This window comes from Beta vulgaris, chromosome 4 (genome assembly GCF_026745355.1).
Source record: "Beta vulgaris subsp. vulgaris cultivar EL10 chromosome 4, EL10.2, whole genome shotgun sequence".
NCBI lineage: Eukaryota > Viridiplantae > Streptophyta > Magnoliopsida > Caryophyllales > Amaranthaceae > Beta > Beta vulgaris.
The window spans coordinates 1,913,183-1,940,502 of NC_079205.1; the positions used below are offsets into that span (position 1 = coordinate 1,913,183).

The 27,320-nt window shown below is 34.4% G+C and overlaps 5 protein-coding genes across 5 annotated transcripts; 3 read left to right on the forward strand and 2 right to left on the reverse strand.

Moving 5' to 3' along the window:
• Positions 1 to 996: 996 nt before the first annotated feature.
• Positions 997 to 2,575, forward strand: LOC104891947 (serine decarboxylase). Its single transcript, XM_019248787.3, has 3 exons — positions 997 to 1,108; positions 1,741 to 1,877; positions 2,012 to 2,575. Exons 1-3 carry the CDS (start codon positions 997 to 999, stop codon positions 2,573 to 2,575), a joined length of 813 nt encoding a protein of 270 aa, XP_019104332.2.
• Positions 2,576 to 5,738: 3,163 nt separating this feature from the next.
• LOC130590950 (disease resistance protein RGA2-like) lies at positions 5,739 to 6,596 on the reverse strand. Its single transcript, XM_057393743.1, has one exon. The coding sequence runs from the start codon at positions 6,594 to 6,596 to the stop codon at positions 5,739 to 5,741; it is 858 nt and encodes a 285-aa protein (XP_057249726.1).
• A 190-nt stretch (positions 6,597 to 6,786) lies between these two features.
• On the reverse strand, positions 6,787 to 9,171 carry LOC104891946 (putative disease resistance protein RGA4). Its single transcript, XM_010677734.2, has one exon. The coding sequence runs from the start codon at positions 9,169 to 9,171 to the stop codon at positions 6,787 to 6,789; it is 2,385 nt and encodes a 794-aa protein (XP_010676036.2).
• Positions 9,172 to 15,971: 6,800 nt separating this feature from the next.
• On the forward strand, positions 15,972 to 18,704 carry LOC125496821 (protein ACCELERATED CELL DEATH 6-like). The gene is made up of 2 exons (XM_048642509.2): positions 15,972 to 17,197; positions 18,094 to 18,704. The coding sequence occupies exons 1-2, from the start codon at positions 16,165 to 16,167 to the stop codon at positions 18,444 to 18,446; spliced, it is 1,386 nt and encodes a 461-aa protein (XP_048498466.1). The 5' UTR covers positions 15,972 to 16,164; the 3' UTR covers positions 18,447 to 18,704.
• Positions 18,705 to 21,456: 2,752 nt separating this feature from the next.
• Positions 21,457 to 26,982, forward strand: LOC104891945 (protein ACCELERATED CELL DEATH 6). Its single transcript, XM_010677733.4, has 3 exons — positions 21,457 to 22,289; positions 24,458 to 24,978; positions 26,027 to 26,982. The coding sequence occupies exons 1-3, from the start codon at positions 21,584 to 21,586 to the stop codon at positions 26,681 to 26,683; spliced, it is 1,884 nt and encodes a 627-aa protein (XP_010676035.2). The 5' UTR covers positions 21,457 to 21,583; the 3' UTR covers positions 26,684 to 26,982.
• The last annotated feature ends 338 nt before the right edge of the window (positions 26,983 to 27,320 follow it).

A 27,320-nucleotide genomic window follows, 5' to 3' on the forward strand; every position in this document is an offset into this window, starting at 1 on the left:
TTTTTCACTTTACTAAGTTTGCAGTGTTCAATACTTCATAAAGATTCAATCTTTAGTCATTTTAGAACAACGAAGAGAAGAGAAAAAAACAAATAACAAATAACAAATGTATTAACACACATATGAGAGCACATTAATTTTTGCAGCAAAGAATTATAAGTAATCGAACCTTGCTCTGATACCATGTGAACTTTGTAAGTTCATGAGCTGCAAACAAACATCAGACATTCTCGGCATAACATTTTTCTCTAACGCTCATTCCTTTCATACCATCTTACAACGACTATTCCTGCTTTTATACAGCAGACTTTTCTACCAACCCTAACATAGAATATTTTCTATTACAACATCACATGACCTGGAAAAAGAGGCCCATGATCCTAAAAGTATATTACCCAAATATTAAAATAGGTGGCATAATGTAAAAGGACAAGTCATGTATCACAAACAGACACCAAAATCTAGGCCTTATGTGGCTTAATTTTACATTCACTTCTTTACACTTGAATAATTATTGTTGAAATTCAACAGGTTGCCTATATTTAACTTGTCCCAATACAGAAAGGGGAGAAAAAACACTATCTTAGGAACTAGAAGAGTTACTTCTATCATAGCGAATTGGTTTTAGTACGAAAATCTTATTTGGGCTTGTAAGTGGATTAACAACTATTTACAATGACAAATTGACAATGCAAACAGTTGTGTCCTTGTACATGTCAAAAAAACTATAAAAATTGTTGGATTAGCTAAAAAAAACTAAAACCACATATAATTTAGGATATCAATTCTAACATACATTATATGTTATCCAATTTTGTGAGTAATAATTAAATTTGTTTTTTTATTTTTTTTATAAAAAGGGCTTGAAGACCACCGAGGCTTAATTAACTTATCGGTCATGCTTTGTTTTTCAGGAGAGAAGTATTTCCTGATGGAATTTTGTATGCCTCTAAAGAGTCGCACTACTCCGTCTTTAAAGCTGCACATATGTACAGAATGAGCTGTGTTAATATTGAGACCTTAGCTTCTGGTGAGATTGATTGTGGTGAATTAAAGGTAAAGCTTCTCCAGAACAAAGATACACCAGCCATCATGAATATCAATATAGGTAATCCTTTTATTTCTTCTCACTTGGACAAAACAATGTAATTGCTTGGGTTGACAATTGATTTATCACAAGTAGCAAAACATAGTAGTTGGAAAATGCCGTGTACATTGAGAAGTAAATTGTTTCATAGAGACCTCTTACAAACATTTCCTAGGTTAAAGAGTAATAGAAGAGTTCTCAAAGAAAACGTTGTTCATAGAGGAACATGGTATCATGTAATTTAATTAATCAATTAGGAGAAATGAGGCGACACGTTATAATGCATTGTTTTCTTTTTTTAATTGTGATAGCAAAAAAAAAAGAATAACTTTTTCACTTATATTATATATGCATACAAAACATCGTAGTTTAGATCTTGAGTTCCATTTAAAACTCATTACATTATAATGCAAAAGCTTATGGCAAAGTCCCATGCTTACCCACGTGTTTTAATTTATATATATATATATATATATATATATATATTAAAATCGATATTGATATTGATATTGATTTTATGCATTTAATACATAATTGTAAGAATATTAATTTAATGTTTATTAAAGCACAACTTTGACTATATTAAAAATAGAAGTATTTAACTTGGACCCGACATGTTATGTATGAATGTATGATATTCTTGCTTGATACAGGAACTACTGTAAGAGGAGCAATTGATGATCTCGATCTTGTCATACAGACTCTTGAAGAGTGTGGCTTCTCACATAATCGTTTTTATATCCACTGTGATGCAGCCTTGTTTGGTCTTATGCTGCCATTTCTAGATAAAGTCAGTAACTATCTTAAAGCACATTATTTTGACATATTATGGACAAACTGCATCTCAATGCGTTAAACTGCTAAGAATTTGTGAACAATATTTTGGTCTTATTGTAATTTGATTTTCATATGTTAAACTAACAGGCGACCCAAGTTACCTTCAAGAAGCCAATTGGTAGCGTCAGTGTTTCTGGTCACAAATTTTTAGGATGCCCCATGCCTTGCGGTGTTCAAATAGTAAGAAAAAAGCACATTAATGCTCTATCAAGGAACATAGAGTATATAGCTTCCAAAGATGCTACAATTACAGGAAGCAGGAATGGCCATACACCTATTTTCCTGTGGTATGCCTTAAACCGCAAAGGATATCATGGGCTCCAGAAAGACGTTCAAATGTGCATGCGCAACGCCGACTATCTCAAGGGCCGTCTTAAAGAGTTTGGAGTCAGTGTCATGCTTAATAAGCTGAGCAACACTGTGGTGTTTGAGCGTCCCCAAGACGAGGAGTTTATACGACGTTGGCAGCTGGCTTGTGAAGGAAACATAGCGCATGTGATTGTGATGCCTCATGTTACAATTGAGAAGCTTGATACTTTCTTAAATGAGCTAGTTGAGAAACGTTTAACTTGGTTTAAGGATGGAGGGAACCAACCTCCATGTGTTGCTTCTGAGCTAGGCAAGGAAAATTGTGCTTGCCCTCTGCACTAGTGAGAATCTGTTGAGTATTGCTTCAAAATAGGAGTGTTGAGTGATTAGTCAAAATCAACTTAAATGAATAGGTGCTGAAACTTTAAGTCACCTAAAATAAATAGTCGTGTTTGGGGTAATAGTTTAAATAACACCTAAGCTCAAAATGACTAAAATTGAGTTGCTATCAAATATAGCATCTCAATTTAATATGCTGAAATTTTCAGCTACCTCATCAGTTTAGCTTCTTTCAGCTACTTTGACAGTTTCAGCTCTATTTCAGCTTATGTTGCCAAACATAGCCTTAAAGTGTGGTTGTTAGTGAAATATTAGTCATTAAGCATTTTTAAATGAGCAATGTTTGTTTTCTATTTAAAGGATTGATGTACTTTGTTTTGATTAGTGGAAAATACAATCTGCAATATCATTTCTTCCACCACCATTTACTTCGTCTTATCTCCTCTTGATATATTCTACAGAATCTACTTGCATATTGTACCATTTAAATATTTTTTTTCTTTCATGCAGCGTATCGTTGTTGTTGGCTTAATGACATGTTTATTTCTTTTTTCACTTTCCTGCTTTTCTATATTAATGTTGATTGGAGAGCGCAATATAATTTAGAGTTTATCATGTTAGGATATACATCTTGAATTGTTGCTTATTTAGGATGGTTTCAGACAAGAGTTTATCATGTTTCCTTTAACCATGTTGGCTAATTTCACTAATACTAGTTTTATATGTACACTATTATGCGTGTGAAATCGTTTATGAAGATAAACTATTACATACTTACATCTAGCTCTTTCTATGATCTTATTTAAGTTTTATGTACATGCGTGTGATAGATTATTGTATATCCTTGTTCTATGGGTTCGTATAGAGATCGTTAGTCTATTATTAATTCGATTTCGAAAATTGTATTTGAAATAATAGACTAACGATCCCTATACGAACCATTTTCGAAATCGAATTTATAATAGACTAACGATCCCTATACGAACCTATAGAACAAGGATATACAATAATTTATCATTTACCTTTTAAGAGGAAAGCTATTGTCGTTTGAATATATTTCCATTAACTGATAGCATCAAGTTTTTCTCGTTGACCTTTAAAGTGTATCTAGTAGAACTTTATTCGTCATACACGACCCGAGTGTAACAGGTACATGGTACACCCAAGACTAATTTCTATTCATTTGGAACTCCCATTTTTATTATATGTTATGCTCATTTGAATTATTTCAAATAAGCAATGAGTAAAAAACTTTCTTGGATGTACCATACTCTGTAGAATTTTTAGAGGAGGAAAGAGAGAAAACTTGGAGAGAATTAAAAAGACTACATTTTTATATATTTCATACTCACATCATGAATAAACAAAACAACCTTTAAATAGTCATATAAAGCACTACTAATAACATGTCCACCATGTAGCCCACTACTTGCTATCCCACTAACTATACCATTATCTAGACCACTATTTCTTAACCCACTAACTAGTAATTAGCAACAAATCCTAACTATTAGGAAAACTATTTGACTAATTTTGGAGCATAATCCAACACACCCCCTTGCTCCAAAATTTGTAGGAGCCAACATTAAACATTATGTCACAATCTTGATTCTTGGTAATTCTTCCCACATGATGGACCTTCATTTTTTTATCTTCATGGAGCACTTTTCTCCATTAACATGGAATCACTTCTCTTCCTAATGTAATGCACTTCTCATTACCAACTTTAAATTTATTGATGCACTTCTCATCAACCTTCAATAAATGGAGCACTTCTTTCCATAAACTCTATTTGACGTAGTCTTGCAAATTTGACCACATCCACTACTACAACTTTGGAAATCGTCTCTGCGTTGAGTACGACTTCCACACACTCGTAAAGATTACTCGATCTTCAACTCAAACAATTTTTTATGCCCTCTTTTTCACTGGATTAAAATCCATTTTCATGGGCTAAAAGGGAACCCAACAACACATCACACCCAACCATTACTTTCATGGTTAAACACCAAAAAATTCACTTAAACAAATAAATTGCTCACAAACAATGAAATCAAGATGCGTTGCTTGTTTCTTTTTTACTCAATTTTTTTTAATACTCTCTTTCTCCCTCTATCTCTCTCTCTCTTCTTTTTTTTTTTTTTTTTTTTTTGCTTCATCTCTTTTCCTTTTCCGGATCTAACCTGGAGCTCTTGATACCATGTAGAATTTTTAGAGGAGGAAAGAGAGAAAACTTGGAGAGATTAAAGACTACATTTTTATATATTTCATACTTACATCATGAATAAACAAAACAACCTTTAAATAGTCATATAAAGCACTACTAATAACATGTCCACCATGTAGCCCACTACTTGCTATCCCACTAACTATACCATTATCTAGACCACTATTTCTTAACCCACTAACTAGTAATTAGCAACAAATCCTAACTATTAGGAAAACTATTTGACTAATTTTGGAGCATAATCCAACATACTCATGATAGTTTCATGATAAAAGTTGTTACTTTAGTTAATCTATACAAATATATTAAAAGGTGTGTGAAAACAAGAAACTATGCCACGTGGTGCTCTACCTAAGGAGTTTTAGTTCATATAATCTATGTACAATAAAAAAAATTAAGAAATTGTATAGTATAGGGTTTGATATCGAGACCTCAAGTACATATACTAAAGTTCTAACCACTAGGCTAAGTTGTATTTAATTTTATTATCATAAAGTATTATATTAATAAATGAAAATTTTTCTTACCCGGAGCATAGCTCGGGCCTAATAACTAGTTAAGAGTACTAAAAGTCGGAGCATTAAGCCATTCCCATAATTTTTTTGATGAAATCCATATTCACATATTAAACTAAAAATTCATTATCAATAATACCATATTTAGTAGTAGTATTTACGACCGCCTACTAAATACAACTTGGGAACGGAGCCACAAATCGTTATAGAAATAAACGTGTCTTTGAACTAATGATAAAACATAATTATGCTTTTATAATTAAGAAGTATGACGTGGAAGACTACAATAATCCATTTGCTATCCTGTTTGTTGGTGGATTTAAGTAGATAGACAAAACATATGATGTACAGATGTACTATTATTAGAACAAGCAAGTACTCACAATAATTACATTTGTTGAGTTAATTAACCTGCACCTTGAGGTTATGTAGAAGTATCTATGGAGGGAATATGTTGAATTTTTGGCCAGTATTCTCCATTCGGGCTTTGGCATCGTTCTTTCAAGCTTTCTTTGCAATAACTCAAATCAAGTACCTTGAGGGAGGTAAGATCTCGCATTGCTTCTGGTAGTGATTGAAATTGACGACAACACTTAACTCGAAGAGTATTAAGAGATGATAAGCAACTTATCCATTCTGGTAACGTTTCGAAATTCCAACAATTTTCAATTGTTAAAGATTGTAGGTTGGTCAAGTACTGCATCCCCTGGGGTAGTATCTCCATGCTATCAACTGCCCATAATTCTATCGAACGGAGGCTTCGATGAAGAAATCTCCAAGGCTTGTTGTCGTCTTCATCGGCATCCTCTTCGGCGAATCTCAATATCGGACATTCGATTATTGATAGAGACTCTAAAGCCGTGAGGTACTCCAACGATCGAGACACACTCCTTAAATTCTCACAACCTCTGATTGTGAGTGTGCGCAAGGAAGAAGAACAGCTCTTGAATGAATCTTCAACTTGGGATAATCTCTCTACCTTATTATCCCAAAATACACTGAGGCTTGTGACAGAACTCATTGGTAGTGATTTGAGATGGCTGACATTCTCGAAAACATTCACCTTTCGCAACATTGGTGACTCGTACTTATGAGCAGAGGACGAGACTATCTGAAAGTTTTCATCAAGACCGCCTAAATGTAGTTTTTTCACCCGTGGACAAGGAGGAAATGACGTGAGCTTACAGCAGTCCGTCAAGGACAATTCATAAAGGCGCAAAAATGATGATTGCAAACAACTTCCATCATTTTCATCTTTCCACCATGATTTCAACTTGCCCATATAGCTTATGCTAAGATATTCGAGGGACGGAAAGAATGCCAGTGTTCTACTACTATTGGTTCTTGTAGCTTCCTCTATATACTCCAAATTGCTTAAACCAGACAACGTTAGTGACTTTAAAAATTGTAGCTCACTAATCAATGAAAGATGTTGTAACCCCTCGCCAGAATCGATCTTTATCTTTACAAGATTAGGGAGTCCGGTAAGCCACCTTGTAAGTGTCGAACCATGATAACGCCAGAGTTTCTATCCCCTTGAGATTGGGATGAGGCTGCAGATTTTCCAGCAAAGCTTCATGGGTGACAGAAACTTCATGACAATAATCATCTCGAAAGCTCATTGATACGTCGTTGAGGTGTTCCATACCCCCTAAGTAACCTTCTCTACTTCCATCTAGACTATGATCGTCATCAACATTTTTATAATTTTCGGGGATTGAAATACTAATTGAGCCTCGTAAGTTTGTGAGGGGCTTGAGATCTTTTAGCATGCCAAATAATTGCTTACGCGAACTTGAGCTATCATCCTCACTTGAACTATCTTCCTCAAAAAAGCACTCTCCAGCCACCTCAAATGCAGTTAATTCATGAAGACAAGTCAATTTGTCCATGCCTGATGCAATATACATCCCATGGCAGTCATGTATGTTCAAGCTCATAAGATTCACCAACTTGCCTAAATCTCGCGGTAACTCTTGAAAGTTAGTGCAACCATCTAAATTGAGAGTTTGCAAGTTATATAATTTTGTAATTGAATTTGGCAGTCTCTTAAGATTATTATGAGAAAGATCTAAGTACCGTAAATGGATTAATTTTCCAATTGATTCCGGCAAAATTTTGATATTTAAGTCATGCAAGTCTAGTGCCCTTAGGCACATCAAACTTGATAGAAATTTATCAAGTGGTGGAAATGAGACATCAACAATTTGATGAAGATAAGACCGAATCTTAATCTTATTCGGAAAACAGCTTTCACTACACTCACAACCAACTTGATGTACATGGCGAATGTTATCTCCCAAACTATTGTTCGCAATAGAACCCACCACACAGATCGTCTCTTGTGTTACGAATTCGAAAGCAGCATCATGAATCCGGCTATGAATTTTGCAGGACACAACCTCACCATATTCATTTCTTTCTATACATTGCAACATACATCTTTGTAGCAGAGTTGAAAGATAATCTTCACCAGCTTCCTCCATACTTTGCCCATCAAGTGGCACAATATACCCTTGTGCCATCCAAAGTCCCACCAATTTTTTCTTATCTATACTAAAACCATCAGGAAACAATGCACAATAGCTTAAACAACTCTTTAATGGAGATTCTAGATTATGGTAACTAAGTTTAAGTGTTTCCATAATCATGTCATCTTCTTTATCATCAAATGTGGCCAATTCTTTCTTTGCAAACAAACGCCACTTGCTTATATCTTGACCGAATAGAAGACTACCAACTTCTTTTATTACCAGAGGAACTCCACAACACTCTTCAACAATTTTTTTTCCTAAGGCTACTAATTCAGGTTCACCCTCATGTTCAATCCCTTTCGCAAAAGCGACCAACTTAAACAAACGCCATGAGTTCTCTTCAGACAAACCTTTTAACTCATATGTATGTTCGCTCCCTACAACCCTTGTTGTTTCTTCTGAATATGTGGAAATAATTATCTTACTCCCCCCAACACCCAACATTAGGAAATTCCTTAAAATAACCCACTTATGGTAATCCTCAACCCAAACATCGTCTAGAACAAGCAAATATTTTTTCCCTCCTAGTTGATGTGGAGTCTCTAATTGGAGAAGTTCATCTACATCTGTATAAAATCTTCCACTAGACTCTAAAATCTTCCCTAGAATTGCATTCGCTTCGAATTTCCCTCGATCTCCATTTAAGACATCAACCCACAATCTCAAAGGAAACTCAGTTCTAATCCTTCTATCATTATACACAAGTTGAGCAAGAGTTGTCTTTCCTAATCCTCGGTCTCCCACTATAGTAATGAAAGAAACATCATCTTTCAAATTAGAATCCAACACAAGATCTATGATAGCATTCATGTCATTCTCTCGCCCAACAACCACATTTCTCACATCAAACTCAGAACAAATCTCATCCCTCCCTTCCTTAGTGAGTTGGTTGTCCGCCTCAAAGCGAAAATTTGTATGACTACTTGCTAAAGAACCCAATTGGTACATGATATTCTTAACCCATTGAGACATTGCGTGAGCCGTAATGCTCAGCGAGTTGTTAACAGAAAAGAAATCACGTACCTTTTCAGTGAGTTTATCATTGCGCAAGCGCCCTTTACGCTGATTAGCCACAGTGAGCAATTCGTCAAATAAATCATCAGCATCATAAACAGCATCCTTGAGCTTTCGAATCGACATTCGTGTTTCTTCATCAAGCTCTTGCCTGGCCTCCGAATCAAGCAGCACTTTACTTGTGTCGGAGACAGTAACTTTGAGGTCTTCGAGCTCAGATTCGAAGCCCCACTTGGAGCACATTTCGTTGACCATGGAAGTTTGCAACGTTGCTAAAAGTGTTTCAGCAACACTACGCGTAGCTCCCATGTTGGCCTAGGATTTTGGAGGAAAATTAGCAAGAGTTAATTGGAAGGAAAAAGAAATGAGGTTTGAGATAGTTAAGATAATTGTAATCGGTAAGATCTTTCCGTATATAAATACAATGATCTCGAGAGGAAGGAGGTTGTCTTGTAAGAGCCCACCTACTTATAAATTAAAATTAGGTAATGGTAAGTTTTAATATTAAAAAAAAAATTAGTCCAATAATGACCAGGTTAATTTTTTCGATGATGATTAGTCTAATTTATTTAGTGACTAGGTCTACTTTTATATTAAAATTAGACCGTCTATTTTAATAATTTTCAGAGGAGGAGACCATTTCCGTGATGTTGACGTTACATTATTATTGACTAAGAAATATAGCCTACTACTTATGTTTATTTATACCAAAGGATGTCTTGGCCTAGTAGTTAAGATTGAGGTGTTGTGAACGATATATCACAGGTTCGAATCCCCTCTCCCCTTCTTTGTACTTTATACCGCCTTCGTGGCTCATATGGATAAAAAAAAAACTTTTACTTCCTCCGTTTCTAAATAAGTGCAACATTTACATAGTGTTTACTATTCACTGTTTAAACTTTAATTAGCTTTGGTGATTTACATTTTAGAAAAAATATAGTCATGTGGGATCTTGTTAGATTCGTCTGAATGTGAATTTTTTTAATATCAACTTTTTATAATTTTTACTTATTGATAATTGAAGATATTAATGGTTAAAATAACGCATTAGCAAACGTCAAAACAAGAAGTGCTGCACTTATTTAGAAACGGAGGAAGTATTTATTTATGCTGTTTAAATTATCCATAAATCAAATTGGATTCTGAGTCATCAATGTGAAACCGCGTGAGTTCACAACTAGTAGTATTGTAATATTGTTGATTGAAAATTAATATCATATACTCCGGGGCTCGTCCCTTTTTTTTAATTTTCTTTCTCTTTTGTCTCATTACAATTTTCAACACTTGTCTTAAGTGGCGGACTAAAGCTTCATTGTTTAATGAGACTCAATATAATATACCGTACCCCTCCATCTTAAGATATTATACTCTCAAGGGATGGAAACAAGTTGCTCGGTTGATGTTGATAAATTGCAGGTAGAATGGTTGATTTATTGAATTATACCTTAACCATGCTAGGATTTTAAATACCTTCTAATCAACTTATTTAAAATAATGGTCAATGATAAGATAAACTTGGAATTTTTACTGGAAGCTTCTGTTAATTAATGTCTAATATATTTGGAAAAAGGATAAAGGCCTAGATCGTGACTCGTGAGAATGGCCAAAAATCTTATTGTTGAATATCTTAATACTTATCTTAATACTAAAATATAAGTTTATTGGGAACTTTAGTATATTGGAAGCAAGATCCACTATTTTCTCTATTTTGTATTAAATCATAGAAAAATCAGGTAAATGTAATCTATATATTATTCATATATCAACACTATCTTAAAAAAAGACATTATGGTCTTGTGGATTGAGTTATATCTAGAAATAGCCATATAGGACGGTCATACTGTTACTTTATTGATCAACCTACCAATTACTTTTTTTTTTGTGTTTTTTTTATTGTTTCTGCTGTACTAATCAGGCATAAATCAAATAGGAATTTTAGTCAACAACATGCAACCTCGTGATTTACAGCTAATGAGTGTATTAGTCAATTAAATTAGTGTAATCCATACTCCATAAGTCATTGTTTAATGCCAATCAAATCTTATCTGATCTTACAGGATACTTTATTTTTTTCTAAAACCTAACTCATAAGGAAGTTTGATGGTATGTGTTGTTAGATATATTTCAACATATACTTTTAAAATAGGAGAAATTGACCCCAATACAGAGAAAATGGGGCAAATAAATTACAACGTACTATAATATCAAATACTAAAGGATTATATGTCAAAACTATCTTTTTTTTTTTTTACTATAACGACATAGGTCAAAACATATCTTTTGTACACTACTTTTTGTAAAAAAAAAAACTTTTATAATTTTTGCTGCATCTTAAGACCTTAAAATTCCATTTCTTTGCCAGATATAACATACCTTAAACTATTTTCAAATATTGACCCATTGATTTTTAGATTTTTATATACCACCTATTTAAAAACACAACAACGCACATATAGAGTATATTAGAGATTAAAGTGGGTCAGCATCGGAAACTAGTGGATAAATGCTCAAAATTTAAATAAGGTTGTTCTTGAAAAAAAAAAAAAAAAGAATTTAAAGGTGAACAATCTCTACGACTCCCTTCGTCCCATTTTATAATTCTCGTATTCTATTTTAAATGTCACAAAATATAGCTCCCATTTCCCTTATTTCCATTTTTGAACATTACATTTTACTCTCTGTCCCCGAAGAAAAGGATGCCATTCGCAAAAAGCAATTGGGAAATGTTTAGCCTATTTCTATGGAAAGAGAAAGGGGTCTGACCAATCAGATTTCCCACAAGCATCATTTATCGTATGGGCTAGATGTTTCATATAAAGAATGAATATGTATGAGGAAAGAGGGTTCCCCTACCTAATTCGTGTGGAAGGATGGAAATACTCCGAGGGTTGACCATTAAAGATGACTACTGAGGAGGAAACAGTTGAGATACAAATCATTGTTAGGCTACAAGTGTGCCTATCTAAATCATGGCTTATCAGCATCTCATGAATGAAACCCCAAGAAAAGTCGATCATAAGCCTTCTCTACATCAATTTTTATTGCCATCCACCATATTTTACCCTTCTTATTTTTTATTGAGTGGAGGATCTCAGAGGCCACTATGTAATTGTTTTCAGTCCTCCTTCTCGGGAGAAAACTACTCTAGTTTGGGTAAATCATACCATTCAATAAAGGCCTAAGTCTTTGAACAAGGATCTTAGTAATTATCTTGTATGAGGTGTTGTAGAGGTCGATGGGCCTAAATTATTTGGTATTCTTATGGTCGTTAACTTTTGGGATTAGGCTAATCATAGTTCTATTTATCTTAGGGGAAATAGAGCACTCCCTGAATAATACTCTTAGTCAATCTATTCCAAGTGTCTCTAGAAGAACATGGGGTGGTATCCATCTCTTCAAGGAGCTTTCAGGGGGCCCATGCTAAAAACAGCCTTCATAACCTCAGTTCTGTTAGGCATTTTGACTAGATTTTGAGAACCCCAAAGGTTCTTCTTACTAGAGCATGTATGTTCAGTCGTGAACAGGTTAATAAAATGGTCCCTATCTAACATGAGAGATGAGCTCTTTTTGGTCGACAACTTCCACCCCCAGCTCAATGTTGAGGGATCTGATTTATTTCTATTCCTCTTTACTAGCACAGAGCACTAGTAGAAAAAAGATGATTTGTGTCCCCGGATTTGCGTCGCACAGACACGGAAGTGACGCAAATTACCTTTGTGCGTCGCATGACAAAGAGCACTCGACGCAAAACATCAATATTCATATCAGCATACGAGCAATATGCGTCGCACCGTATGTAAGTGCGACGCAAATTACCTTTGTGCGTCGCACCTAGCTCCGCGTACGACGCATACTGAGCTTCTCAGTTTGGGGGATTGAGCCTAATGTGCGTCGCACCGAGTCCACCATCCGACGCACATTGGGCCCAAACCCTAAAAACGCGTCCCCAACCCTCTCCCTCACTTAACCTAATTAGTAATTCCATTTTCATCTCCAGCCGTTTCATCTCTCTCTCCCTCCCTCCTTCTCTCTCTCTCCTCTCTCCTCTCTCCCTCTCCCTCTCCCTCACTCAACTGTAATTCTCCTCCGTCTTCGTCTTCATGTGTCGTTGATTATCATAATCATCATCGTAATAATCAGTTAATTGATTCGATGCTGAAGATGCTGAGAGTTGATGCATCGAAGATCTTCATTAAATTCCTGTCACACTCAAATCTTCTTCTTCTTGTCCCAGGTAATTTTTAGTTATTTTCGCCCACTAAATTATTGTTATTTTCACTTTTGTTTATGTTTGAATAATATCTTCATTGTTTGTGATTCCGGCGACCCGACAAGCATCGAATCATCAACTCTCAGCATTTTCAGCATCGAATCGCCGTTTAATTTCTCCCTCACTGTTTGCAGAATCAGCATCTTCAGCATCTTCAGCATCGAATCGCCGTTTAATATCTTCATTGTTTGTAATTTCTCGCTTGTTTTTTTAGGTTCATTTTTTTAATTTCGTTTTTTTTATGTTAGATCTGATTATTTTTTTAATTTCGTTTTCAGATTTAGGATTTTCTTTTAAATTTTCTCTTCTGATTTTGTTTTTTAGGTTTATTTTTCTCTAATTAGTTTGTAATACATTTTTTGATAGTCACAGTAATAAACTATGTGCAGAATCAAAACAATATTGTTGTGGAGTGTAATTTATCTCTTTTTCTTTATTTTCTATAATTTATTATTACAAATCTACGATTGCCTTTGCACAGAGCCTCATTTTGTTCATAAAATCAATTTTTTTTTCCCAAAAAAAAAAAAAAAAAAATTTTTTAAACAAAAATTGAAATTTGCATCGCACGTAGCCCAAGGTGCGACGCAAATCACTTATCTGCGTCGCACCTTAGGTAATGTGCGACGCACAATACCGCTCTATGTTGGGCAAGGGAGAACCACTTGCGTCGTACCGTATAAAGGTGCGACGCAAATAGCTGAACCATCTGTGTCGTTTCCGTATACGACGCAGATCGTTTCTGAGTCATTTGCGTCGAGGGCTTTGGCGTCGCACCATAGTCCGACGCAAATAGGCGCCTCACATCCGACGCAAATTGTTTTTTCTGTACTAGTGGAGTGGTGGAAAAAACTAGAAATATGGTCACCTCCAACCAACCATCCATTTCTAGACCTAGTTAGCCAGTAAATTTCTTGATGTTCTAGGGTGTTGTTTAGATCTATAGTTTGGGATGAGTCAAGGTCATAAAGTAATCATTTTGTGGATCAGTTTCAAGAGCTTTTCAGACACCAGTCAGTCTAGCTATAAGTCTTTTCTTTTTATGGAAAATATTTTCAGTTGGCCCATGATTTGATTATGTTTCAGAGGAAGGATAATATAGAATGTAGGTCAGTTGGTAGCTTTTTCCAATTATTTTTTGATTAAGTTTGTGAAGGAAGGCTCATGATACCAAAGAGGTTCCAGTGTGTTCATCTTAGGAGCAGGAGAGCTACACCAGAGTTATTGCTTGGATGGTGATAAGAAATAGGCTTAACACAGCTGACAGGTTACTGAATTATGGCCAAATAAGTGATAATAAGTGTCAACTGTGCTCTACAGGCAGAGAATCTCATGAGCACTTATTCTTTCAATGTGATTACTCCAGAAAATGCATTGATCTACTAAGGGCATGACTGGGAATGGTTAGTCACCAATATCAGTTTCAATGAATTGTGAGATTCTGGAGAAACATGAGGATTTCAAGCTTTAAGAAAAAAGTGTTGGCTGCTGTGCTGAAGGCAGGTGTATACTTCATCTGGTGGGCAAGAAATGAGGCAGTGTGGAATCTAGTTGGTTGGAGCCCTACTCAGATTGTTCAACGTGTTAAAAGTTTGATATTTCTTAGGATTAGCACTGTTATTCCTAAGAAAACTTCTACTCAGGATAGAGCTTGGTTTGAATTGCTTAAGAGTAGATAGTTTCTTGATGTAAGGAATTGGTTGTATAATCTTAGTTGTTTTGCGGCCTAGTTTGGCTGGTTCCTTTCTTTATAGTAAAGGGGGTCCAACCTAGTTGGTTCGCCTTCTCTTGGAAGTGGTTTAGGTTGTAAACTGTTTGGTCTATTCAATAAATCTCTACTTAATTAGCAAAATATACAATCAAAATTTTAACTATTTATATTTTAAGTATCGACTATTAATTCTAAAGAAATTTTATATTTTGAAAATATACAATCAAATGAATCTAACATCTTACATACTAAAAGTAATTAGTTTCTATATACCATGGTCCCTCTGTATTCTTTTATTCTTTCCAATAATTGATTTTGTCAAGAAACTAATGAGTAAGAGTAGTGCGCCATAAGATTCACATAAAAATGATAAAATAGTGCTGGAAAGAAAAATTTTAATATAGTAAGAAGAAAAAAACTAAACCCTAAAAAAAAGTAGTGAGATAGAAAAAATAAAAGTAGTGGTCATCCTTTTATGAACTTTTAAAAAAATTTCAAACATTGTAAACTTTTCTTAGTCTTTCCAAGCGTTTCTAGAACATCTTACTTTTTATGTACTCTTCTTTTAATCTTCTCAATTGTTTTGAAGAGATGAATGTTTAAAGATACACCGTCCTCTTATAAGCTGCTCATTTGTTTATTTATTTCATTCTAAAATAAAAAATATTATAACACGGTACTATAAATTAAATGTATATATTGATATGAATTTAATAAGCTAAGATTTTATATGAGTATGAAACGAGTTGTTAATACTGAGGGAGAGGTAGTAACTCAGTAAAGTATCAACCCAAATTACAGGGTATTGTTAAGGTTCGTATTCTTATTCAACAATATGTTGGGTCATTTACTTTTAGACTATTTAGTCTTGTACCGAACCTATAAACTGGTGTACCTTATAAGTTATTAACCTAATAAGAGTTGATCTCCGTACCAATTATCTTTCCTAATAAAAACAATAACACTAGTTGTTGAAAAGTCATTGAATGACAGATAAGACGAAGTGTATTAAAAGCGGACTTGGTCTTTGGTAAACCAAGCTCACTTGTGAAACCGAGTATAGCAATAATTAAAATAATTTTAACTACTTGACTTGCTTATAATACAACTGCACTAAGCCGAGACAAATGATACAGAACATGAGAACATACAGGAGTGAAACTAATGAATTTATTTACACCACTCTCCCTATTCTCATATAATTGTTAGTTTGCTGCCCCACCCGAAAAACAAGTAACAAAACAAAATTAAACAATCAAATAGATTTGAGAAGGACAACTATCTCTTAACGCGGGCATAGTTCTAGTCCCTAGTAAGTTTTATGGATTCCACCGAAACAAAAACAAACAATAGCAGCAGCTCTAACAATGACAACGATGGGGCTGATGAGCTCCTGGACGCGGCTTTTGAGGGTCGAGCAAACGATGCCGTCGAAATCCTCGCAAAAAATCCGAGCTCGATTTTAATCGGAGATGCCATTGGAGATAGCGCGTTTCATGTGGCTGCGCGAGCCGGGCATGAAGACACAGTCTTGAAGATGATCGAGTTCCTAAACAAAGACCATTTGGATATTCTTACCAATGTGCTGTCTGATGGCAACGCAAAAGGAGACACTCCCTTGCACCTGGCCATCAAGAACGGCCACACAGAGACCGCTGCGCATCTAGCTTTCGCAGATTGCCACGCGGTATATCAAGTGAACAAGGAACAAGTTACACCATATGCGCTAGCACAACAAGCTGGATATGAGAAGTTGCTTAGGCTAATGGATAGTCGGGGAGCAAGGCAACACTTCGTGCCTTCTGATATAGAAATGAGACTCGCACGAATGGCGCTGTCAGACAATGATGACGATGATGATGAGGACGAGGAGGAGTGGATTAGACTCCACAAAGCGGCCGGGAAAGGTAAACAGGACGTGATCGAGGAGATCTTAGAAGAGGATGAAGATGTATTACAGCACAAGAATGAAATAGGTTGCAATGCCCTACATGTAGCCGCATTTCATGGCCAAGTTGGAACACTAAAGACAATATTTGAAGTTATGCAAAGCAGTAGCGAGGTGAAAAGACTGATGCTTGAGGGTGACCGATGTAATAACATACCCTTGCATTATGCCATTGAGGGTGGCCATGAGAAGACGACATATTACTTGGTCGATAAGGCACCTAGGGCCATGTATAAACTCAACCAAGAAGGAGTCTCGCCGCTGTCGCTTGCCGTAGAAAAGGGTCACCGGGATATTGTTAAATACATGACTACAGCTAAAGTGTCCGCATCCATCCGCGATCGTCTGCTTGAACATGCCAAGAAGATCTCGATTGCGCATATTGCGCTCAAGCAGAGGAATCCAGGTATATCTTGTTTCTTTTGCTCAGTACTCTTTGTTTACTCCCTCCGTTTCTTAAAGATCTTCCCTCTTTTCATTTAAGTGCGTTTCCAAAATATCTTCCCTATTTTACTTTATTTCTTATTTGGAATTTTTTTTCTCCTTTCTACCCTCTCATGTCCCTAATCATATGGTCCACCATTACATTACTAAATCAATTTTACTCCCTTTCTCTCTTCTATTTTAACCCCTTTTATTTGTTTATTTATCTTAACTCCTTTATCTCTCATACTTTACCCACCCCACACAAGTGGGTTTTTCTTGGTATATGTAGGAACAGTAACAAGGAAGATCTTTAGGAAACTGAGGGAGTAGTTTCATTTACTTTCCATCTCTTAGTTAATTGTTTATTTAAAGGTGTTAGTAGAAGTAAAGCGATACCAAAATCGGAAAAGGTTTTATCTTGAAAAAAAAATTAAGTTCGTGGATTTTTTATTTTTTTTTTTTGGGCAAAGAATGCTTTAAAATGTTTTTTCCTCCTAAAATTGAACTTTTAGAAATTTTTTTTAGCAAATTTTCCAAAAAAAACTATGTTATATAATATACGGTTGGTCTTTATTCAAGGTTTCCAGCTAAATCTTCACATATATATGTATACTTCTTTCGTTTTCATTTGATTGTACCATATTGACTTTTGATACTATTCATCAACATCGATTTGACCCTTTTGTATTATTCATACGTAAGGAAAAACATAGTCATATGAATTATTATTAAATTTGTTTTGACATAAATTTTCATGATATCAACTTTTTATAATTTTTTTATATACGTTGGCATAAGTGCAAAGTAATTTTGTACAACTAAAAGAAACAAATATAACTTTGCGTAACTTTTATTTGTTTAAATATGAATAATTAGCTGTATTGCAAGCAATAATGGAGGGGATACCTGAGCTCATCAACCTACCAGACAAAAAAGGTTGGAAGCTGCTTTCATTTGCAGCATTTGAAGGTTGCCTCGAAGAAATCTGCTATATTCTTAAAAGTTTTCCAGATTCTATTACCAAAAAAGATGAAGATGGCTCATTCCCTATTCATAAAGCAGTTACCGGAGGTCACGTCAGTATCGTCAAGAAGTTCATATTACATTGCCCTCAATCACTCCATCACGTTGACAAAAGGGGTCGGAATGTTCTTCAGTTAGCAACTTTATACCAGAGTAAAGATGTTCTCGCTTATTTAAAACAGGAAACACAATTGACAGGAAATTGAATTCATATGATATCGCATGGAGATTATGAAAATAAGTAGATATGTTTAGAACAATATCAATGTCATGATGTGGTAATTCTATAACATTTCTCAGCCATGTTGCTTCTTCCTTTTTTTTTGTTTTTATTTTCCCTAGTTCTATAGCCGGTTAGTTTCCTCAAGCTAGCACCCAATATTTAAGTCTACTACCCTACATTTGTTGTGTTATCTACTCAGTTTAAATTTTTTGTCGCCTATTTTACGTACCACTTTTTGCTATTGTTTTCTATTGGTTTTTTTAACTAATCAAAAGATATATTATTGCCACCAAAAAAACCAATTACAACCCAAATACAAAATCAATAGAGAACAAATCAATTAGGTTGGACCCTTTCTTCTTGAAATTATTCAAAAACAATTAATTATACAACAAATAAGAACTATAAAGTATAGAACCAATATCTATCAACTCTTGAGATTTTCTGATGTTGATTAGAAGTGTTAGTTACGTAGAGTTCTATTTCTGTTAGATTTCTCTGTAATTTAGTTATTTAATTCTTAGTTTGTCAAGAATTAGGACTTTATTTTAATTATAGTTTGATCTGTATGTGTTAGGTTTCCTAATCACATAGGCGTGTGGTTTAATTTCCTTAGCCGTGTGAATTATATGGAGTTTGTTAGTTTGTTTTAAGTTATCTTTTATGCTTTATGTTTTCTAGTTGATGTAGGTTTCTTCCAAACCAATATATTCCCTCCGTCCCAAAATATAGTTCCCATTTTTATTTTGGGTGTCCGAAAATATAGTTCCCATTTTCATATTTAGTTTCGCATTTTTTCATAATTTGTCTAGAAAAAGTGTTTCCCATCATTTATTTGCTTCTAGAATTTTGTATTTTCCTTTGTTTATTCAACCAAAATGTTAAAACTAATGCTCTTTCATCAATTATTCTCCATTCTCTCTCCTAAAATAATCTTTTCCCATACAACATCTATTCAAATAAATAAAAAATCTTTACTATCTCTCTTAGATTCTACTTGCATAAATTACCGTGAAAAAAGAGAAATGGGAACTATATTTTGAGAGAAGGGAGTATATATCTATTCAGCCATTAATAAAAATGAGTTTTGAGTTTAAGTTAATTTATGTGAATTACAAGTTTAAGGAGTAAATCCAAACGTTTTTGGAGAGAATCAATTCCCTAGCTGAATTTTGAGTAGAAATACATCAGAATTCTTCATATCCTTGTCACCATTCGAGTTGTTGAGTCGAAATACATCAATAAACTTGATTCTTGTACTTTGTTTCAGTTAAAGATTGCATCTTTTTAATCAAGAAACTTTGAATTGCATCCAAGAAAGTTAAAAGAAAGCCACTAAAGTACATTAAAAGAGCCTAAATAGTGTTTCCTATTTTCAAGATCCACATTAATTTTCCTAGTTTATCCAAAGACAGCATTAATGAGGCTTAAATGTTAACTGCGTGTTTAAATTTAATACATATGTTAAGTTTTTCTTAACCCCTAGTAACCGTAATTTACGTCTAGACTCCTAATTGATAAACAAAAGTTTTCATAAATTTATACAGATTGTAGTTAAAAGTCATGGAAGTATATATTACTATTACATTAGTATTGTAAATTGAAAAGTGATATCCATAAATCTATATGGATGGTAGTTGACAAAGAAAGAAGTCCCGTATTTTTTCATCAATAAGTGAATGAGTAGCTCAAGAATAAATATAGTCACAAACAGCATGATTGTAGCTTGTTAGTTCTAGAATGATTAGATATAGTTTAAGTGTTAAATATTTGAATATGATTTAAGAGCTTCACATTATCACATCCTTAAGAATCATAAGCTCTAGAGTCCTTATCTGTGACAAGAAACGGCCTTGCATCATCAGGGGCTCGTAGAAAGTGCAAAACTGTGGAGGTCATTGGAAAAAATGTAAGATCCAATTTTGCCGGCTATTAGGAGTTTAGACCTAAATAAACCATAGTTAGTAGGGGCTAAACAAAACTCAACAGAAGTACTAAAGCTAGATATGAAATTAACGTTCAAGCCTCAACAATGCTACTTTAGAGTAAATTAGAAAACTGAGGCCTACCTTTGGAAAAACAAAGAGTGAAATTCTTGAGAATTTGAACCTACCGTTGAGAATTTCTCTTTTTTTTTATCTTTCTCACTTAGAATCTTGACGCTATTCATACTTAGAGAGAATGTTCTCGTTTTTTTTTTCAAATTACAAGAAAAAATATGGCCATGTGACATCTTGTTTGATTCATTTAAATTGGTACTTTATTAATACTAAATCGTTATAATTTTTACTAATATATAATGAAAAATATTTGCATTAAAAAAGACAAACAAAAATGTGAAAGTGATAAAAAAAATGAAGTATTAAGCTTCTGGGTGGGGCCGTGTACATTGGTAGCCAAAATGATTTCCTGTTACCTATGAAATATATGTGACTTATCCGCCTCTAATCAACGACTAGATGACTATTTTGTTTCTATTACCAACTTCCACCCAGAATACACGCTACTGATGATATTAGTTTATGAGGATTATTGCCCGGGATGTTATTAGTTTATTAGAACTATTTAGAGTTGTTGGGACTTAGGACCCAATTGATCGGCTGTGTCCACACTCCACACTAACTTACACTTTTATATTAGAAAAGAAAAGGACAGAAATTTTGGAAAGAAAAGCTGACTTCGTTACTAACGTGCGACTATACGAGGAGAAAGTATTCACTCATATTCGATATTGGACAACTTGTTTAATATTAAGATAATTTTTTGTAATTTTAATAACAACTACATGCACTTTATTATAATATAATATACACTTGATATGATAAGATACAACTAAAATATGATATATTAGTCAATCGATATAACAAGATGATGTGAAAATATGTTATATTAGTCATCTGAAATATCAACTAGATTTCAAGTTCAAATCTAAAATATAAATATATAAAAATTAACTTTTTTTACAATTTATAGTTTTTTTTACAAAAATTATGAAAATGCCATGATATTGGACAATCTATCCCACATCGGATAGAGAATATCATTGCTCCTATATGAGTACCTCATAGACCATAGCTACACCTCCGACTTACATCCGACTAAAAACATCACTCCTTGAAAATGAAATCTCTCAATCAACTTTCTTTAGCTCGCGGCAGCCAAGCCAGCGGCAGCGACAGCGGCAGCAGCGGCAGCGATAAGGATATACACAATGATGGCAAAGAACAGTTTGTTCCGATTGATGCAAAGGTGTACAAGTTATTGGTTGAGGGGAAAAAAGATGATATATCAAAACTAAAAATAGGTAACTTTTATGAGCTAAAGTCTAAGGAAGATGAAAATTCCGTGCTTCACATAGCAGGAAGTACAGGGCAAGCTCAGGTCATTGCAGAACTTCTCCCAAGTAGTAAGCACATTATTACATGGACAAACAACAAAGGTGATCTTGCATTTCATTCAGCTGCAAAAGCTTCACAATTCGACGCGGTTAAAGCGCTGATGAACTGGAAGAGTTACGATTCAAAGGAAGAATATATTAGCGCAAAATTGTTGGGTGTTCAAAATGATGAAGGGGACACCCCACTCCACATTGCACTCGAAAATTGTCAAGAAAATATGGCTCAGATTTTGATGGATGAATATGGTGGAGCGTGTTATAAATTGAATAAAATTAACGTGTCTCCACTTTATATGGCTATTCAGTCAAAGTTTTGGGAACTCGTGAAGAAGATGATTGCTTATACAAAAGAGAATAAGGTAGCTTCAGAGCCTGAGTTACTTAAAGGCAAGTCTATTGTTCATGTCGCCATTGATGCTGATAACACGGGTAAACTCTGCTAATCAATTTCCTTTTTTTATTTATTACAATGTAATGTATTTCGTTTATTTTATACTTCCTATGTTTTTTATACATGCTACAGAGAGAAAGTCTGAGGTTTTTAAGAAAGGTAGATAGAGAAAGTAGGAAACCATTACTTTTTAAATAAAAAACATTTATTAAGGAAAAAATATAGGTATTTTAAAGGAGATGGTGGGAGACCACCAACTTTTTAATAGTATTTTAAGATCTTTATGGTGAAAAGAGATCCATTTATGATATGTAGCATCTGTTATGACATTTTCATTTAATGAAAATGTAGCATTTATAAAATAAAAAAACGGAGGCAACATTTTGAAAACGGTCTTATATATACTTTGGCCTGCGTTTTTTTTTATTAATTGCAATAATATATATATATATATATATATATATTATATATATATATATATAATAATATTATAATATATATATATATATATATATATATACGATCCATTGAAAATTAACCTTAAGTTGAAAATTGAAAACCAACCTTTTTGCTCATATATGTTTTTTGCTAAGAAACTTTTGCTCATTTTATTTTTTTATTTATATTTTTGCTCATTTTATGTTGCAATTTTCAGCATAAGTATTGGTTTTCACATGATACTATTCCTATATATATATATATACTCTCAATATATCAACTTTTTAAAATTTACTAAAACGTATTACCTCCGTATCCTAAAGATCTTCCTTGTTACTGTTACTACAGATACCAATGAAAATTAATTTGTGTGGGTTGTGCGGCGTGGGATGGATAAAGTAGGAGAGAGAAAGGGGGTTAAGATAAATAAACAAATAAAAAGAGGTTAAAGTAGGAGAGAGAAAGAGAGTAAAATTGAATTAATAATGTAATGATAGACCATATGATAGGGACATGAGAGGGCAAAAAGGGAAAAAATTCCAAATTAGAAATAAAGTAAAAGATGAAAAATCTTTTGGAAACGCACTTAAATGGAAAGAGGGAAAATCTTTAGAAAACGGAGGGAGTAATAAATTAAATATATTACTAATTAAAATGTATTGACAAGGATAAAAACCAAAATGATTCGATTAATAGAGAAAGAGAAAGTATATATCGTAGCTTTAAGGACATCAAGAATTATCAACATATGCCAACATCATGCCCGGGATTAGGTGGTGTTGTGGTGACTACAAATATCTTGATTTACGTAATTAGATGGCCCATCATAGCAAAAAGTTATAAATTACAAACAAAGTTTCATAATTTTGAATTCATTATGAATCTACCGACTATAATTATTTTTATTGAAATCTAATTTTTAAGTTCAGTTATTTAATGTGTGGATTAGGATGGATGACAAGCCGGTGAAACGAAGCAAAAAAAAGTTGTTGGTAAGTAACTAACATATCAAAGGAGAAATTAGATGTGGTTAATTTCAGATTCTTTTTATACTTTTCTTTATTAATTTTACGACAATTTAATTATATTTTGTGCGAAATATTTCCGTCATACATTTCGTAGGGAACGTCAAAACTTTGGTTTTTATTTGCATGAATATATATGCAATACGTGAGAATTCTAATTAATTTCCAATTTTATATATCAGAAATTTGATTCACCAAGGTGAGAGTGGATAACTAATTAATTTTTGATTTTATGTCGGATATCTATTTCCCATGAAATTTTTTCCGTCCTTATTTTTTAACTTTTTCATTCACATATTCGTTTTTGCCTTTTTTGTTTACAATCAAATAATAAAAAAGCACTACATCTATTCTAATATATTAAAAGGCGTTCATAAGCAAGAAACTAGGCCACGTGGCGATATCCCTAGAAAGTTTAGTTTATGTAAACACGCATGTAATAATATAAAAAAATAGAAAATGCATCTTATAAGATTCAATCACATGACCTCAAGATTATACACTAAAGTCTTAACCACCAGCCAAGTGATATTTGGTGTTATATCTATAAATAAATATTATAATTATCCAGAGCATAGCTCGGACTTAAAACTAGCTTACACACTAAATCTTGAGAGTATCAATCGATTCACATCCATCCAACCATTTAAATTGCCCATACACCTAAATCTAGTTGAAGAATCAGTTTAGTAATGTTTAACATTATCTTCTTGAAGTATAATAGTTCATTGGATTATGCGCAGAAATTTTGAAGGAGATATTAGCCAATCATGAAGATCTTATCAAATCAGTTGATGATGAAGGTCGATCACCACTATCTTATGCAGCATTCAAAGGTCACCTTAAAGGGGTTGAATACTTGTTCGAAAAATTCCCTGAATATGCATACGAATGTGACAAGGCAGGTTACTTTCCCATTCATAAGGCAGCAAGTGGAGGTAATTTGAAGATCATCGAAAAGCTGTACATCACCAAAAACTTGCTCAACAAAAAAGGCCAAACTATTCTTCATGTAGCAGCTGAGAGTGGCAAATCCAAAGTGGTATCATATGTGATAAATAAGCGAGATTTAGAGAGGCTCATCAATTTAAAAGATGAAGATGGAAATACTCCGTTGCATTTGGCTGCCAAAGGCTTCCATCCGAGGACGGTGAACATATTGGCACGAGAACAGCAATGCAAGAACAATTTGGAGAACAAGAATGGATTGACAGCTCTTGATTTTGTCGAGGTCCATACTGAGCCACTGCCTACGTTTGAAGCGGTATGTATCTATGTTATTTAGATTCTTCATTTTTCTTCAATTAGCTAGTCTTACCTGTCTGGCATGAGTATGGACACTTCGTCCGGGCTAGAATCATAGAAGTTTTTGATAATATAGTTGAGTTACAAACCTAGGCACATACCCATATTCCTATAACATATATGTTGGGTGTATTATCATATGAGGCTCAAGATGATGTATGATTGTGGAGATGAGGTTGCGTAGAAGGAAAAAAGGCATAAAACAACTATACGGGGTTTTGCCCGATGTGGTCGGGTAGTGCCCCCGAGACGTGCAATGCAAGAGGGAAGTCAATGAAGAGCCCGATGTCATCGGGCGTGTGCTCCGATCGGTCGAAGAAGCAAACTTTGACTCGGTCGTTCCTCGCCCGATCGGGCCTGCATGTATATTTGGATGGAGAATTAGTCGCCCGATCGGGCGGTCTCGCCTCTTTCTAGCGATCTAAAATTGACAAGAGACCGCTCGATCGGGCCCGATATATACACGCGGGCCCAATCGGGTGAGGAACGCCCTAGTCGAAGTTCGCTCCTTCTCCGATCGGGCAAATACGCCCGATGACATCGGGCTCTTTACAAATTACCCTGCTGCACTGCTCGTCTTGGGCTCGATCGGGCTGCACTTCCCGACCCGATCGGGCGAAATCCTCGTACAGCCTTTTTACACTTTTTTTTCCTTTTACTCAACCTCATTTCCACACCCATACACCATCTTGAGCCCCATATGACAATATACCCAACAATGTATAGGTAATTAGCCATCCATATTGTATGACCACTATCATTATAAATTTATAGCTTACTTTTTGATAAATTTAATTCGTTCAAAGAAAAATTCTATTATTGATTGTTTTTGATGATTAAGATTAAAAAGTTATAATTTACAACTAAAATATATATTGCAATTAATTCCAAAACTTTTATATTAATAGAACATGATTTAGGCGTTAGCACAATTTCTTGTTCAAGTAAATCTAGTACAACCCTTGGCTAAAAAAGAGCACATCCCTACTCGATATTGATTTTTGCAGCGGCTTACTTGGATGGCCTTGAGGTATGTGGATGCACCTAGAAGCTCACAATCAAAAAGGAAGACCTATGTGCAAAACCTCAGAGCTGGAAAGCAAAAGAACAAAGCAAACGATGCGAAAGAGTTGGACAGTTTTACAGAGAGAGTTGACACACACATGTTAGTTGCTACACTTGTGGCTACCGTGACCTTCGCAGCTGGGTTCACTCTTCCAGGAGGTTATAACCAGTCTGAAAATGATCCAAACATAGGTTTGGCAGTATTGGCTAGAAAATGGGCGTTTAAGATGTTTGTAATATGCAACACAGCTGCACTTTATAGTTCCATCCTATGTGTTGTGACCCTCATTTGGGCACACTTGGGTGACCTAAAGCTAATTAGGTTGTCTCTCAAATTCGCACTACCCATGTTGGGACTCGCGCTCGTTATGATGTCCATGGCCTTTATGATGGGTATATTCGTCGTGTTGAGGACAGTATCTTGGCTTTCCTATGTGGTTTTGGGCATGGGATGCATCTTCTTGCTTGGTGTTCTTCTTTTTTTTATTCCACTCTACAACCCCTCTTACATCAAAAATTCTGTGGTCCGGTTTTTCTTCTCCGGAACCTTCTTATTGTTGTTGTTAGTGTGTGAGAAAAGCTCCATAACATATACCTAAGGGCAACGACATTAGGCAGTGTCATGTTTAAATGTTGTTGTAAAAGGGTGGTAGAATTGTAAGGTCTCCAAAATGGCAAGTTTCAGGTAGATCAAGGTTGGTGTTAGTTTGTCTTTGATGGTTATGTAGTAGTTTCATTTTGATTTGAAATTTGTACTTTTGATATGTTGAGGTTCTCTAGTGTAAGTCATGTTATGTATGCCTTGCTGTCTTGAGGAACTTTACACTTTCAATGAGAAAGATCTAACAAGTAATAATCTTGTATTTGTACCAACTAATAGAAAAATAAATATTTGGTACTCACTATGTACATACTTTTTTAGTTTGCTTGGTTTGGCGTTTGCCATTGCACTTTTTTCACCTTAATATCTTGCATTACATATTAGTAAAAATCATAAATGATTAGATATTAAAATAATACTCATTAAGATGAATAAAAAAGACACCACGTGACTACATTTTTTCTTATATATTAAGAAGCATTTTGAATATTTTATCTAAATGTGAATAGTGTCAAGATTTCAGTTAAGCAAACTGAAAAAATACAGAGAGATCATTGATTTATCAGTGGCATTGGTACAAATAATCAAAAATTTGTATAGCTAACAGGAGGTGTTCAAATTTTTTTTTTGTTGGT